The sequence below is a fragment of the Mus caroli genome, unplaced genomic scaffold (assembly GCF_978045245.1).
Source record: "Mus caroli unplaced genomic scaffold, Mus_caroli_1 scaffold_5, whole genome shotgun sequence".
Classification (NCBI taxonomy): Eukaryota; Metazoa; Chordata; class Mammalia; order Rodentia; family Muridae; genus Mus; species Mus caroli.
The window spans coordinates 36,279,383-36,295,400 of NW_028227260.1; the positions used below are offsets into that span (position 1 = coordinate 36,279,383).

Sequence of the window (16,018 nt, forward strand, 5' to 3'; positions counted from 1 at the left end):
ACAGTATTTTTAATCCTATGAGAATTTCATATTTATGTTTGCCTCTTATTCCTCCCCTAAGTCCTTCCAGATGTGCTACCGTCTTCCTACCCTCTTCTAACCTCATGTCCCTCTGTTTGTTTGTTTTAAACAACCCAATGAGTACATTTGTGCTGCTCATCCACTCACGGTTATTGGAGCATCTGCCTTAAATAAAACTGACCCTCCTTTCTCCCAAAGCTTTCAACTTAGCAGCAGCTACTCAGCTGGGGTTGGGGCTCTTAAAGCCCCTTCACCAACACTGCAATGTGACTGTCTTGATCTTGTAGAGATCCTGTGAAGGCTGTGAGTTCATGTACGCAATGGCCCTGTTGTAGCTAACCTCTGGCTCTTACAATCCTGCCATCCCCTCTCCTTCCATGGTTCCTAAGCCTTGCCAGGAGGAAATGGAATACAGATGTCCCATATGTGGCTGAGCATTCCACAGACACCTCTGCACTTTTTGACTGCTTGCAAGTGTCTTCATCAATATCCAGTTATTTACTGCACAAAGAAACTTCTTTCATGTCTGAGAGCTGCACTAAACTGTAGGTTTAGGTTTAGTGACAGGAATTTAGAGGACAGTTTGCTATTATATCCCTTTAGCAAAATAGTAGCAAGTTCACCCCCTGGGGCCTGTGAACTCCCCAGCCATGAATCCTTGGGGAGATGTACAATACAGGGTATGTGTGTCCTTTTAAAACAGATTTTTGTTTGTCTGTTTTTCCAGAAGGGTTTTCCTCTGTATAACAGCCCTGGCTGTCCTGCTGTAGGCCAAGTTGGTCTCGAACTCACAAAGCTCCACCTGCCTCTGCCTCCTGAGTGCTGGGGTTAAAGGCACACACCACCATTGCCTGGCTTTAAAAGCGATTTTTAATGTAAGAACTCTTACAGAGTTTATGAATGAATAACTGATGGGACTAATAGAATATAAGCAGTAAGTTATTTGAAAGTGAAAATGAATTTAATATAAATGTAGCAGTAAATTAATCGGGTAGCTGTATTTCTTTACCTTATGTTAGTCCCCCAAAACCACACAGGGACACCAAGATTTAGTTAAAATTGCACCTCATAGCTAGGCAATTAAATGATCTTTACTTTTTATGCTAATCTGGCTACTTCCTAGCACCACCCCTTGATTCTTGCTTATTATTATTGATCTGGCTCTTTGAGTTTCATGTGTGTTTCCATGACTTCTCTCTGGACACCTCATAGCTCCAAATCCTCCTCTCTCCTTGCTAATCTGAATCTCTTTCTCTACCCTCTCTCCTTCCTCTGGTTGGCAGACGTCCTGCCCTATTCTCTATCCTGCCCAGCCATTGATCAATCAGCATTTATTGACAAATGGTAAGAATTGTTTATACAAACTTGAGACAGGAGATTCTTGGTATAAGAATTACAATGCTGTGTCTGGATTAAAACAAGGTATCAGGCCACAGAAATCAGCATTTGAATAACAGTAGGGTAAACTTTACACGGTATACACACAAACCTTATACCTACAGAAAGAGTCTGATTACCAAGGATCAAATTGTTTCCTTTAAATTTCATTTTTGGGGTCTGGAGAGATGGTTTAGCGGTTAAGAGGACTTAAGTGCTCTTGCAGAGGACTTGGGTTTAGCACCCATATGGCAGTTCATAACAGTCTGCTTCAGTTCCAGGTATTCTGACACCTCTTCTGATCTTGATCTCCTGCATGAACTACAGGGTAATTACTTACACTAAAGCACGCGCGCGAGTGCACGCACACACACACAACTAAATACTTTTTAAATTAAAACTAAATGTCATTGCTGGATAACAGCTTGACTTCTTTCAAATTTAATTTAGGTATAATGATAACCATTATTTGAAGTCCAAAACGAATTTTGTGTTTTTTTTAAATTATGTTTAATTACTTGGTCTATATTTAAAACAATTTCTTTAGAAAATAACTATAATTGCATTTACTTTTAGATAATGTGTTTTGGCATAGGCAATCATTTTGCAAAAATCTCTAAAATTTAATGCTTGAGATCAATAAACTGAAATATTGGGCAATTCGAAAATACAAATAATGCTTCACGACAAGCCAGCCAATTAGATTATTTCCATTAACTACATAATTATATGAAAATTTCAAAACAAAAAATATTGTTTTGCAATAGCTGGTTTTAAGTGTGTATTTTTTTATTATAACAAAAATAACAGTATTTAAGCATACATCTCTGTGACAATTTGTATGTTTTAAAGGCTTGGAATTGAACATAAAATATTGGAGTTCTAAGGGGTTTGGGGGAAAGTGAGGAGAATTAAACGCTGAGTAATAGTTCCGGTCTTCCACTGTGCACCAGATTTACAGTAATTTTGATGGCCAAGGTTGTTCAAGGGGCCATTTAGACTGAAGGACCAGATCCTGCTTATTTCAAAGGGGGGGAAAATGTCTTTTGGAGAGTTTTTGGAGGTGGGATCAAGATTGAGCCTGACTTTTTTTTTTTTTTTTTAAATGCTGTTAGATTAATGCGTCAGTCCCCACCGTATAAGGACATTTGTTTTTACAGCCCGCGCTTTTTGCCCTTCGCCCTTGGCCATCTTTTCTTCCTCTCCGGAGGGAGGTCCGTACTGCAGAGCCACGGGGGAAGGGGGAGGCATCGTTCGGGTGCATGGCTCTCCTATTGGAGGATGCGGGGAGCCAGAGCGAGGCTGGGGTTGCCAAAGAGGAAGCAAAGGATGGGAGGTGGAGCTTGGGCGAAGGCGGTGCTTAAAAAAAAAAAAAAAAAGCCTAACGGAATCCAGACTCCAGTGTAATTGTGCGCGCCAGGCTGCGACGGCGGCGGCAGCGGCGGCGGTGTCGCCGAAAGCTGTAGCTCAGCTGGCGAGGTCTTCCCACCCTCGGGAAGTTCCCTAAGCTGTCGCCTCCGCCGCCGCCAACGCGGCGGCAGCGGCGGCGGCCTTGCTGGTGCCTCCCTCCTCTGCCACCTCCACCCCTGCCTGCTCACTTGCCGGTGCTGTGGAGAAGGCGGCGGCGGCTTTGGCGGCTCCACTATGGCGGCGGCGGGGAGGGGGGACAGTAGTTTTAAAGTAGACACCTGCCCTTGCCTCAGAGAAGGTGAGTTCCCGTCCCGGGACGCGAAGGCGGCCTGTTCGCCTTCGCCGCCAGTCTGCAGCTGGCCCGGAACCCGGACTGGGCGCGGTTCGACACCGCCCCACCCCCCACCTGCTGTGGCGCAGTAAAGGCCAAGCTCGCCCCGCCCCGTCCCGCCCCGCTCCGCTGAGCTTGGACCTGTCCCACCCCACCCTACCCCATCCCACCCCCTCCCTAATTAGGCCCTAGGGTCTCAGAAGGACTGAAGCTGTGAAGGGCATCCCTAACCTCCCCTTCCCCAAAGCCCCCCCCCCCCAGCAAAGGAATGGCAGATACTCTTAAGACAGGAGTTTGAAGGGAAAAATAATAATAAACATCATTTTTGTCTTAGCTAGCTGCTTTAGGGGGAAGTAGGATGCTGATGTGCAATTTGGGAAGAGGAGGCAGAGCAGAAGTGCTGTGGATCTCCAGAGCCAGGGAAAGGAAAGGGAGAGCAAAGAGGGACTATCAGAAATTTAACAGGAACCCCAACCCACCCACCCTGGTGCGATTCAACATCTTGCAGTGTAGAAACTCAGGGAATAAACTCCGCAGTGTGATATTTACAGAGAGACGACAGAGTTAGCAATTTGGGCAGTTTAGCATGTGTACTTGAGCTTTCAAGTAGAATTTGTTGGATGTGAGGTCATAGGTTCCTATGAGGCCTGTACTGAAGAGAAAGTGTTTGGCAGAAGCACAGATTTCAGAAATCATTTGGAGAATTTTCTTTGGTATTTGAGGTTAAGGCCTAGTGAAACAGGGTTAAGGGCCCATCTTTAACATTTCTTTGGGTTCAAGTAAGTGCTGTTGTACCTGCCACCACTTACTATGCCAAACATGGAGAGCTATCTCTTGACTGTTTGAATATAAGCGACCTTTCACACAGGCTATTATGTATCTGTAAGCAGCCTACTATTGGACTGTGAAATCTGCCATTGCAATGTGGTTGAAAGCAGTTTGGGAGATGTTCTTAAATGGTTAAGACGGATTCTGCTACAGAAGTGCTCAGATTTAATAATTACTGTAAAAATATTTTCTGGATTACCTTATCTTGTTCATGGACATCCAAAGTGAAAGATTGTGAATGTAAAAATAGAAGAAACAGGTTAGATTCCTTTTTTCTTGGATAAAGACACTCATTAAAATTAACCTCATAAAATAATTTTTCCGATTTATAAATGATATACCCTTGTGGTGCCATTCCACAATATTTCACATATTTCACATCTTTCACTTCGTGGAACTACAAAACAATTTTTTAAATCCCCTATAATATTTGCAATGGGCATATTATATTAATGCCATCTACTAAATACGGAAATTGGGCCTCCACTGTGATATGATCATGCTTTAGTAACAGGCTAACTGAAGACAATTTTTGAAAGAGTAATGTCTTCAATCAGCCATGAATTATAGCATTGTTTGGAAACTCCTGGGCTTTTACATTTTCAAGGGGACTTTGTGGTTGTTTTTTTTTTCCTTTTTCCTTTTTTTTTTTTTTTTGTTCATTTTGAAACATGGTCCCATGTACTTTTACACTTGCCTCAAATTCACTGTGAACTGGTCCTCCAGTCTCCACTTTCTGAATGCTGGGACTACAGGTTTGTACCACCACTCCTAGCTTTTACTTGGATAACAAACTGTCCATAGCCAGCAAATAGGTGAGAGTTGTTTTGTAGGCATTGAACAGTTTTGTCTCTGGTGACCAGTTCATACTAAACTTTAGAAACAATGTTTTATATAAAAATGGCTTTTTACCACTCTGTGTAACTGCTTTGGTTACAGTGTCTTTGAATATGCGCAAATAGTAAAAGCATTCTAAGAGAAAGAATTTCAGGGACCTCCGTGATGGCACAGAGGGAAAAGGAGCCCGCGCCAAGCTTCAGAACTTACTCCTATGTTGTCCTCTGACCTCTCTCTCTCTCTCTCTCTCTCTCTCTCTCTCTCTCTCTCTCACACACACACACACACACACACACACTGTGGCACATGTGTACTCACACAAAATGAAACTCACACAAAATGAAGACAAGAACATAATTTAATAAAGTCCAAACAATATCTGGAATCTGGCACAGTAAATACAGATTATGATGTTCATAAAACTACTGGACTTTGTGGTCCTGAATTGGTCCCAGATGTCCTTGGTTTGGGCTTCCATGTCTGAAGCAAGGGACTTGGAGAAGACAAACTTTGAGATTATCCTCTGACCTGAAAATATGCTTGATGATTTTGGAGTTTACATTGTTACTTCTTTTGGTGGAATTTGGTGGCTGAATACAAAAGTAATAATTCATAAATCATAAGAAACCTTGATGGTAGTTATCACTTTACACTCACTGAGAAGTGAAATCTGTGTTGAAATACTGTTGAGAAATTTTACTAGGATAGGAAAAAAAGAAATGTAACTGTAATATCAGATTGTCTGTCCTTTCATTTTAGTTAAGTATTCTTCATTAACTCCCAAGTCCAAACTAAAAACCCCTTATATTTTCACTTAAAAAAATGGTAGATGTTTAACACATTGTAATATTCAAAACACCATTAGGTCTCAGAACTTTGTTTATTTATAAAACACTATTTTTCTAGCTATAATGTACAAAAGTCAAGGAAAAAGTCTTGGTTAGTTGTGTGCCAATATACTTTGACTTTTTCTAAGTTCTAATTAAGGTGTGGCTCTGAAATATGTCAGACTAATGCCAAGGTCATCATTACTACAAGATTACTCCCGATAAAAATCATTAAAATGGGTTTGAAAAAGCATTTGCTGGCCCAGTCACAATTTGTAGCCAACATTCACAAAGATGAGCCAATGGCAGTAGACATAAAATTGTCATATAGGGAATGTTAAAAATCTTCAAGAAATTCTACTGGGATATTGAACAACAAACTTAAAACAAGCAAAAGAAATGCCAAGAGAATAATATGCAAAAAGACATACACATAAAGGATAAGGGGAGTTGGGTGGCTTTTTAGGATGCTCCATATTTCATTAAGTGAGCTTTTTCAAAGCTATTTATGACAAAATGAATTCTGATCCAGTAGTGATGCTACATACACCTGTAGTTAACCTTCCTTGTATATTTGCTTTTCCCTTTAAAAAAATTCTGAGTCTGTATTTTAGATCGGAAAAGATTGTAGAGTTCAGTTTGGTTGTTAATTGGTTCCCATGGCAATTACCTTTCTCATAGCAATTAAAAACACTTTCCTTTGTCTCCCTGTTGTTCAGTATAACTTTGGGTCATATGTTACTAAGTCCTCCAGCCGAAAACCTAGTTAATGGTCTTTCCTTCATTTACTAAGTAATCACGCCATGCCAGTGTGTGTGAACCATTCTGGCTAGTGCTAAGAACCTACAAATAAATTAGAAATATCTGTAATGGGCTTGGGCAGATGACTTAATGGTTAAGGGCACTTACTGTTCTTCCAGAGGATCCAACTTCAGTTCCCAGCACCCACATCAGGAAGCTGATTACTGTCTGTAACTCCAGTTCCAGAGGATCTGATGCCCACTAATGCATGCACATGGCATACATTTATGCACATACATACAAAAACAAATAAAAATAAAAATAACTCTCAAACAGCTATGCAAAGAACTCAGTAATTGTCGTCGGACGTAGCTAATTTGGTAAGTGTTTGTGTCCAAAGCATAAGGATCTGAGTTCTATCCCTCAGAACCCGTGTAAAACCGTGGATGGTGGTGCATACTTGGGATCTTAGCATTGGAAAGGCAGATGCGGGAGGATGACTGAGGCTCACTAGCCAGCCAGTCTATCCTAATTGGTGAGTGCCAGGTCAGTGTAAGTCCATGTCTCAGAGAACATAGATGGCATTCCTGAGGAAGATACCAAAGGTGGTCATCTGGCCTCCATATGCACATGCACATACACCAGTGTACACACAGATGCCTAATTAAAAAAAAAAAAAAGGAAAAAAGCTTGGTAGTATTGATAGGAAAATTATAATACAAATAAAGTGGGAAAAGTATAGTTTTGTGAGTCCAATATTCTGCCAAAATAATTAGTAAATAGGATTAAAATTCTATTTCCCACAGTTGTCCCATTGGCGATGTCTAGAGTGTGATGAATGGCCATTTATTTGGTGTTTGGGCGCCCTGAATTATACCAGTATGTAAAAATAATCACTAACCATATTCTTAGCCTACCTATACATTTCATACATGCTAAGACAGAGCTTTAATATTTTCCATCTGAAACAGTCTTTCACGTTCATCCACATGTATTAAACTGTTTGAATGAGTAGCACATATGTAGTGGCTTTCTGATATAAAACAGCTGTCATGGGATCAAGAAAATTAAGATTATACAGGGCTTTAACTATATTTCTGGCTTTAAAAGCATGACTCCCGAGTTCCCTAGCTACAAACACTTATCTTTACAATGGTCAAATACTCAATATGCAGAAAGACAGCACAGATATTCATCATAAATGCCCTCTTCCCGATCGTGAAATTCTATTTTATTTTGTTAGTGGTGAGGTACCATGGAAACACCTGCACTGATTGAGATGACCTGCATAAAATTGCAAGAACTGTCAAACTCATAAGCCAGAAGCTATTTTAATCACCTTAAAACTGAGGATGCAAAGTAGCCCTAGAGCTATGAGCACTTGTCATGCTGACATGCACATATCCACATGACTAGTAAAGCTGAAATTTCTGAGTTTTCTTTAAATGGAATATGGTACTAGAGAGAAAAGAGTGTTTAAAATGGTGTAACAAGTTTAACATGGCTCCTCATTTTCTTTTACCCCAGGACTATGCTCTGCTGATTTTTTTCCCCTATGATTACGATGCTATTAAAGGAATACAAAAGTCAAGTCAACTCTTGCCAAAAATCCTATTTGATGAAGAAGTTTGAGGAAGATTATCTCTATAATATTCCACAGAGTTTTCTGTGAATAACAATGAGATTTGTGTATATAGTACTGCAGTTCACTCTTTTGGGATTTTCCTCTACTTTGTCACTATTAAAGCAGAATATATATGCTCTTTACAATGCTGTACTTCTTTACATCAAGATCATTTAGACTCAAACTCACAATTCATCAAAGCACTAAAATACCTAATACTAAGTGATTTTCTAAACTGGGTTATTCTAAGGATAAAATATTTGATTTTTTTACAACAAAATCAAATATTCATTTGAGAAATACAAGATTTATTATATATAGCCAGTTTTATCTAGAATCACCTAGTTTTGTGTAAGTATAAATTTCTCAGACTATGCAGAGAAAGTTTCAAATATACTCATTTAGATTTCACATACAGTTGCATTATTTTTGATTAAGAAGGTAGTTATTGTACTCTAACATGACAGCCTGGCTGTTTGCAAAAGGCACAATCCAATTTTGTAGATGAATTTTTCTTTCTTTTATTTATTTATTTATTTTTTTAATTAGGTAATTTCCTCAATTACATTTCCAATGCTATCCAAAAAGTCCCCAATACCCTCCCCCCCCAGTCCCCCACCCACCCACCCCCACCCCTTGGCCCTGGCATTCCCCTGTACTGGGGCATATAAAGTTGGCAAGTCCAATGGGCCTCTCTTTCCAGTGATGGCCTACTAGGCCATCTTTTGATACAAATGCAGCTAGAGACAAGAGCTCTGGGGTACTGGTTAGTTCATAATAATGATCTACCTATGGGGTTGCAGTTCCCTTTAGCTCCTTGGGTACTTTCTCTAGCTCCTCCATTGGGGGCCCTGTGATCCATCCAATAGCTGACTGTGAGCATCCACTTCTGTGTTTGCTAGGCCCCGGCATTGTCTCACAAGAGACAGCTATATCTGGGTCCTTTCAGCAAAATCTTGCTAGTGTATGCAATGGTGTCAGCGTTTGGAAGCTGATTATGGGATGGATCCCTGGATATGGCAGTCTTTAGATGGTCCATCCTTTCTTCACAGCTCCAAACTTTATCTCTGTAACTCTTTCCATGGATGTTTTGTTCCCAATTCCAAGAAGGGGCACAGTGTCCACACTTTGGTCTTCGTTCTTCTTGAGTTTCATGCGTTTAACAAATTGTATCTTATATCTTGGGTATCCTAAGTTTTTGGGCTAATATCCACTTATCAGTGAGTACATATTGTGTGAGTTCCTTTGTGAATATGTTACCTCACTCAGAATGATGCCCTCCAGATCCATCCATTTGCCTAGGAATTTCATAAATTCATTCCTTTTAATAGCTGAGTAGTACTCCATTGTGTAAATGTACCTCATTTTCTGTATCCATTCCTCTGTTGAGGGGCATCTGGGTTCTTTCCAGCTTCTGGCTATTATAAATAAGGCTGCTATGAACATAGTGGAGCATATGTCCTTCTTACCTGTTGGAACATCTTCTGGATATATGCCCAGGAGAGGTATTGCTGGATCCTCTGGTAGTATTATGTCCAATTTTCTGAGGAACCGCCAAACTGATTTCCAGAGTGGTTGTACCAGCTTGCAATCCCACCAACAATGAAGGAGTGTTCCTCTTTCTCCACATCCTCGCCAGCATCTGCTGTCACCTGAATTTTTGATCTTAGCCATTCTGACTGGTGTGAGGTGAAATCTCAGGGTTGTTTTGATTTGCATTTCCCTGATGATTAAGGATGTTGAACATTTTTTCAGGTGCTTCTCAGCCATTCGGTATTCCTCAGGTGAGAATTCTTTGTTCAGTTCTGAGCCCCATTTTTTAACGGGGTTATTTGATTTTCTGGAGTCCACCTTCTTGAGTTCCTTATATATATTGGATATTAGTCCCCTATCTGATTTAGGATAGGTAAAGATCCTTTCCCAATCTGTTGGTGGTCTTTTTGTCTTATTGACGGTGTCTTTTGCCTTGCAGAAGCTTTGCAACTTTATGAGGTCCCATTTATCGATTCTCGATCTTACAGCGCAAGCCTTTGCTGTTCTATTCAGGAATTTTTCCCCTGTACCCATATCTTCGAGGCTTTTCCCTACTTTCTCCTCTATAAGTTTCAGTGTCTCTGGTTTTATGTGGAGTTCCTTAATCCACTTAGATTTGACCTTGGTACAAGGAGATAGGAATGGATCAATTCGCATTCTTCTACATGATAACCGCCAGTTGTGCCAGCACCATTTGTTGAAAATGCTGTCTTTTTTCCCCTGGATGGTTTTTGCTCCCTTGTCAAAGATCAAGTGACCATAGGTATGTGGGTTGATCCCAGGGTCTTCAATTCTGTTCCATTGGTCTACTTGTCTGTCATTATACCAGTACCATGCAGTTTTTATCACAATTGCTCTGTAGTAAAGCTTTAGGTCAGGCATGGTGATTCCTCCAGAGGTTCTTTTATCCTTGCGAAGAGTTTTTGCTATCCTAGGTTTTTTGTTGTTCCAGATGAATTTGCAGATTGCCCTTTCCAATTCGTTGAAGAATTGAGTTGGAATTTTGATGGGGATTGCATTGAATCTGTAGATTGCTTTTGGCAAGATAGCCATTTTTACAATGTTGATCCTGCCAATCCATGAGCATGGGAATTTTTATTTCATTTGAGCATATATTATGATGGAAAGTGAATGAATATTTGGGTCAATATGGAAAATCCCACTAAATCCTAAGTATAGAATATTGCCAGTATTAAATAAATTACCTAAGAGTATTTCTCTGCTATTACTATTGTCTTTCTCTAGAGTGCTGCAATTATTTTCGAACCAAATCCACATAAACTTACAATCACAAGTTTAAAATTTTAGCTCTCCCAATCCTTTATTTCTTCTATGATCCCTAGCTCTTTCTGTTCTGAAGTAAAGTCATAGATTGGATTGGTTCTAAAGTGTAGGTGCTTTTACCCCACAAAGAACACTGGGCAATGTTTTCAGATATATTTGCTTTTCCTACTAGAGAATGCTACTCTTAGCTTACTGGTCAGAAGCCAGAGATACCGCTAAATACCTGTAGTGCATAGGATAGCCTTTCTACAATGTTATATGACCCAAAGTGACTATAGTGGAAAGGTTGAAAATTATAAAATAGATGATCTCTTAAATAACACTGAAGTGAGCTAGGCTGATTTTATCTACTAAAAAATAAAAATTTTAAAGCTTCTAGATGAATACATAATCTTACTTTTATTGAGTATGTAACATGTGTTGAACATTTTGAAATAAACATTGTTTTATATTTATCAGATCCTGGGACTTAAAAATTATACATTATATTTCTATATTGTTTGATGGGAAATAGTTTAGAATAGTTAAATGATTTATTCAAGGTTATAAGTCTTTTTACTAATACAGCATTTTTATCTTTTTCCTGTTACCTAGAATGACAGATCAAAGTTCCTAACCTCATTGCAAATTATTATAAAAGTTATATTTTCTCAAATTACATAAACCTTCCATGTAGGAAGGAAATTAATCAGTAAAACATCGTTTTCACTATGCTTCTCTGGTTGGCCTAGATCTGTAGATTAAGTTCGCCTCAAACTCACAAGAGATTTGCCTGTCTCCTCAGGGCTAGGATTAAAGGCATGAGCTACCAGACCTCACTAAAGCATTTTAATGAATAGGAAAATAGTATTGATCCATTCTTCAACCAAAGAATGAAGCCACTTAAGCATAAATACATTACATTGAATGAACTTTCTTATTCAATACTGTTTATAATTTGTCACAAAACTGTTTCATTTCAAATAATCCTCCTAACTGTGCAAGAGAGTATCACTGACATCATACTATCAAAACAAAAGTTTATAAAGTGAAGTATAAAATAAGCTTTAGAAATCTAAATCTGAAAGGGTAGCCTTTGTAAACAACTAACTACATTGTAGCAGACTGAATTTCTCTGCTGTTTCTCTTGGTCTGATGCTTTTGGTGGTGTTGTTTCTTTGTATTAGTTTTTTTTTTTTAATTTGGGTTTTTTTTTAATGCATGTGTGCTCTATTGTATGTACACATACATCCTAGAAGTTGACAGCAGATTCCTTTATAGATGGTCATGAACCACCATGTGGGTACTGGAAATTGAACTCAGGACCTCTGGAAAAGCAGGCAGTGATCTTAACCAATGAACCATCTCTCCAGCCCTGGTCTACTGATGCTTTTTACAACTCACTTTTTTTGAAATTAGGTAGCCTTTTAAGTTCATCTTTACCCCACCAACCAATACAATGGTTATTTTCTATATTAATAAGGAAGAGGAAAATAGGAAGAATATAAAAAAGGGGAAGAAAGGAAGATATACATCCCTTAGGTTTCTTCAGCTATGCCTCTGTTCCTAAATCCCAGTTCTTTGACAAACACTTCAGTTTAACGGCTCTGGGAGCTAGTGATTTGAACGGAAGTCTTTTCTACTGGGCAGTGCTAGTCACGTGGGTCACATCAAGCAAATTGACTCTCCCTCTCCCAGCAGCTATCAGATGCCAATTGCCTCAGCCAAACTAGGTTCTCTTTCAAGTCAGACTTGTTTCTTTACAAACGTCCAGCCTAAAGAAGACGTCTACCATGAAATACTGCAACCTTTTTTATTGATTATTTTACTTGTTTACATTTCAAATGTTATCCCCTTTCCTGGTTTCCCCTCTGCAAACCCCTTATTCCATCTCCCCTCCCCCTGCTTCTATGAGGGTGTCCCCCTACACTGGGGCATCCATCGAGCCTTCACAGGATCAAGGGCCTCTCCTCCTATTGGTGCCCTAAAGACCATCCTCTGCTACATATGCAGCTGGAGCCATGGGTCCCTCCATGTTTACTCTTTGGTTGGTGGTTTAGTCCCTGGGAGCTCTGGAGGGTCTGGTTGGTTCATATTGTTGTTCTACCTATGGAGTTGCAATCACACTGCAACCTTTTTAAGAACTAGCTCTCAGGGAACTCTTGGGCAGAATTAGATTTGAATCCTGGCTCTATACCATAATAGATATATGACTTTGAGAAGATCACTAATCTCTCCAAGCTTCACATTTCACTTTTGAATAGGAATATTCACATATTCACATTCATGATGAACGTAGGGGGCATGCAGCTTGAGGGGAAACTGTATTACATAGAATGGTCCCTAAGAAGTAATAAATTTGGTCTCAATAGAAATCAAACTTCCACAATACTCCTGATAATAAATTTAAGACTTAACAACATTGTTATAACTTTGGGGGGAGATGTTGCATGGTGATGTATGCCACAGCATGAATGTGGTAGTCAAAGAACAACCAATAGAAATAAGTCGTCTCCTCCCACCATACGGGTTTTCTGGGAGTCTTTAAACCTGACAGCAAGCACCATTACCCACTGTACCAGCTCACCAGCTCCAAAGAGATCTTAAAAGGCTGAAGCAATTAGTTAAATATGGCAAGACAAAATATAAACAGAATATAAATACATATTAGATCTGTTTTGGAGGCCAGAAACATTTCTTCCCATATAATTGTGTTCTTTTTTTATTAGATATTTTCTTCATTTACATTTCAAGTGCTATCCCAAAAATCCACTGTACCCTCCCCCCTGCCCTGCTCCCCAACCCATCCACTCCTGCTTCCTGGCCCTGCCATTCCCCTGTACTGGGGCATATAATCTTCCCAAGACCAAGGGTCTCTCCTCCCATTGATGGCCGACTAGGCCATTCTCTGCGACGTATGCAGCTAAAGACACGAGCTCTGGGGCGTACTGGTTAGTTCATATTGTTGTTCCTCCTATAGGGCTGCAAACCCCTTCAGCTCCCTGGGTACTTTCTCTAGCTCCTCCATTGGGGGCCCTGTGTTCCATCTTATAGATGACTGTGAGCATTCACTTCTGTATTTGCCAGGCACTGACATAGCCTCACAAGAGACAGCAATATCAGGATTCTGTCAGCAAAATCTTGCTAGCATTTTCAATAGTGTCTAGGTTTGGTGGGTGATTATGCTGGCACAACTGGTGGTTATCATGTAGAAGGATGTGAATTGATCCATTTTATCTCCTTGTACAAAGCTCAAGTCTAAGTGGATCAAAGACCTCCACATAATTGTGTTCTTAAGGAGTACAGTTTAGTCAACTCCAGGAGGAATAAAACCATGTGTTTGTCAGAAATCACCTGAAGCATGAGTCAGCAACATGGTGTGATATTTTCTTGGGCTATGTTAACAGAAGAAGATGTGTATTCAAAATAAGGGTTTTAGTATATATAACACTACATGGTTAAAACATATATTCAAAATGGTTGCAATGCTAAATTTTATGTTTTTCAGAATTAAAAAGAAAAAAGAAGATGGAGCAGAATGCAATGGTCTCTCATGTAATAGCAAGTAGGAGGCTGAGCATATAAAGTCAAGGCCAGCCTGAGTTACATAACGAGACACTGTCTCAAAACATAAAAACAACAGCGAAAGAGTGGTCCCTTTTACTAGTCATTATTGTTATTATGACATCATTATGGAGATTGTGGTTAAGTTACACGCCATATAAAATAACTGCAATTAATTCACAAAATAAGTAAAGAGAAAGGGAAAGGAAAAATATAATAATTGTAAATATTGAAGGAATTTTATATTAGACAAAAGGGGATTTATACTTACTGCAGTGTTAGAAATCAAAGTAGATCCAGTGAAAACTCTAAGAAGTGTTCACTGTATTCCTGTACCAGCACCATTGTCAGGATTACAGAATTTGTGAGTAATTTGTAGTGTGAGCCCCGTCCCAGAACTATTGAATCAGAAACTCTAGGTATGGGTTTTAGTGCTATTTCTTAGTATCTCTCTACTTCGTGAGGGCTAGGATTATAGGTATTTACCCCCATTTCTGGGTTATGCAGTGCTTGGGATTGAACCTAAGGGTTTGTACACTCTGCCACCCGCAACCCTGAAACCATGAATAACAATAATGATGCATAAGAAGATGTTCCAGAAAATTTGAGATTCAATTATATTTGAATTGATTAAGGCAGCTTACTATTAAGTAAACTCTAAGTATGTTTTTGTTTGACTTTTTATTTATATTGGTATTTTTTAGTTAGAATACAAAATAATGGATCTCTTTATGACATCTTAATATAAACATACTGTTGTGATTAATTCGCTCTTCCCCTCTCTTCTCCTCCCTTGGCAATTAGCTCTTCTTTCTCTTTCTACCTTTCTGCCAAATATATATTTAATATTTGTAGTTCTTTCCCTCATTAATCTCTTTTATTCTCTTCTTTTTTTATTTTTAATTATTTTATTACATATTTTCCTCAATTATATTTCCAATGCTATCCCAAAAGTCCCCCATACCGCCCCCCACTTCCCTACCCATTGGACTTGCAAACTTTATATGCCCCAATATAGGGGAATGCCAGGGTTTTATTCTCTTCTTGTTATCCCTCTTTAGACCCCCTCTTTCCTTTACATGGTCTGGTTTTCATGTCATATATCTGTATAAATAATTAAATATATAATGTTAACTAAAAATCATAGAATAAAAGTATTTCAAGTAAGGCAAGTGTATAAATAATAATGGAAAGTTTAGATGGGAACAAATAATGGTAGGATTCATTAGGGCAGTTGATTTAATTCTATATTAAATAGAGGAAAATTAATGATTTTTACATGGGTCTTTAATAAAAATTTAGATATATAACTGGGTGGTAGTGGTACATAACCTTGAACTCAGCACTTGAGAGGCAGAGGCAGGTGGATCTCTGAGAGTTCAAGACCAGATTTATCTCCAGAGCAAGTTCTGAGACAGCTAAAACTACACAGAGAAACCCTGTCTTGACAAACAAAACAAACAAAAAAATCTAACATATAACATATATATTTAATTGTACTTAATCTGGATTATGCGTAGAAGAAAATATAACATGTGTCAGAGTCTAGCTAATTTTACTTACCATGTCTAATTCATTTTCCTGCAATGGACAAAATTTTACTCTTGTGTATGAAATAGATCTCTTCATTTTATATAAATACTATATTTTCATTATCCATTT

General features: G+C 38.9%; 1 protein-coding gene across 4 annotated transcripts in view; it reads left to right on the forward strand.

Annotated features, from left to right (window-relative positions):
• Zmat1 (zinc finger matrin-type 1) overlaps positions 1 to 16,018 on the forward strand; it is a 54,997-nt gene that overhangs the window by 12,467 nt on the left and 26,512 nt on the right. For 2 of the 4 annotated variants that reach the window (XM_085838019.1, XM_021153635.3), the window contains exon 1: positions 2,824 to 3,106. The exons of 1 other annotated variant lie outside the window; for it this stretch is intronic. In XM_085838019.1, coding sequence (XP_085694145.1) covers positions 3,043 to 3,106 — 64 coding nt within the window. In that variant the 5' untranslated portion in view covers positions 2,824 to 3,042. Of the gene's footprint in view, positions 1 to 2,823; positions 3,107 to 16,018 lie in introns of those variants that run through there. One more of the 4 variants, XM_085838020.1, reaches the window with a different exon arrangement.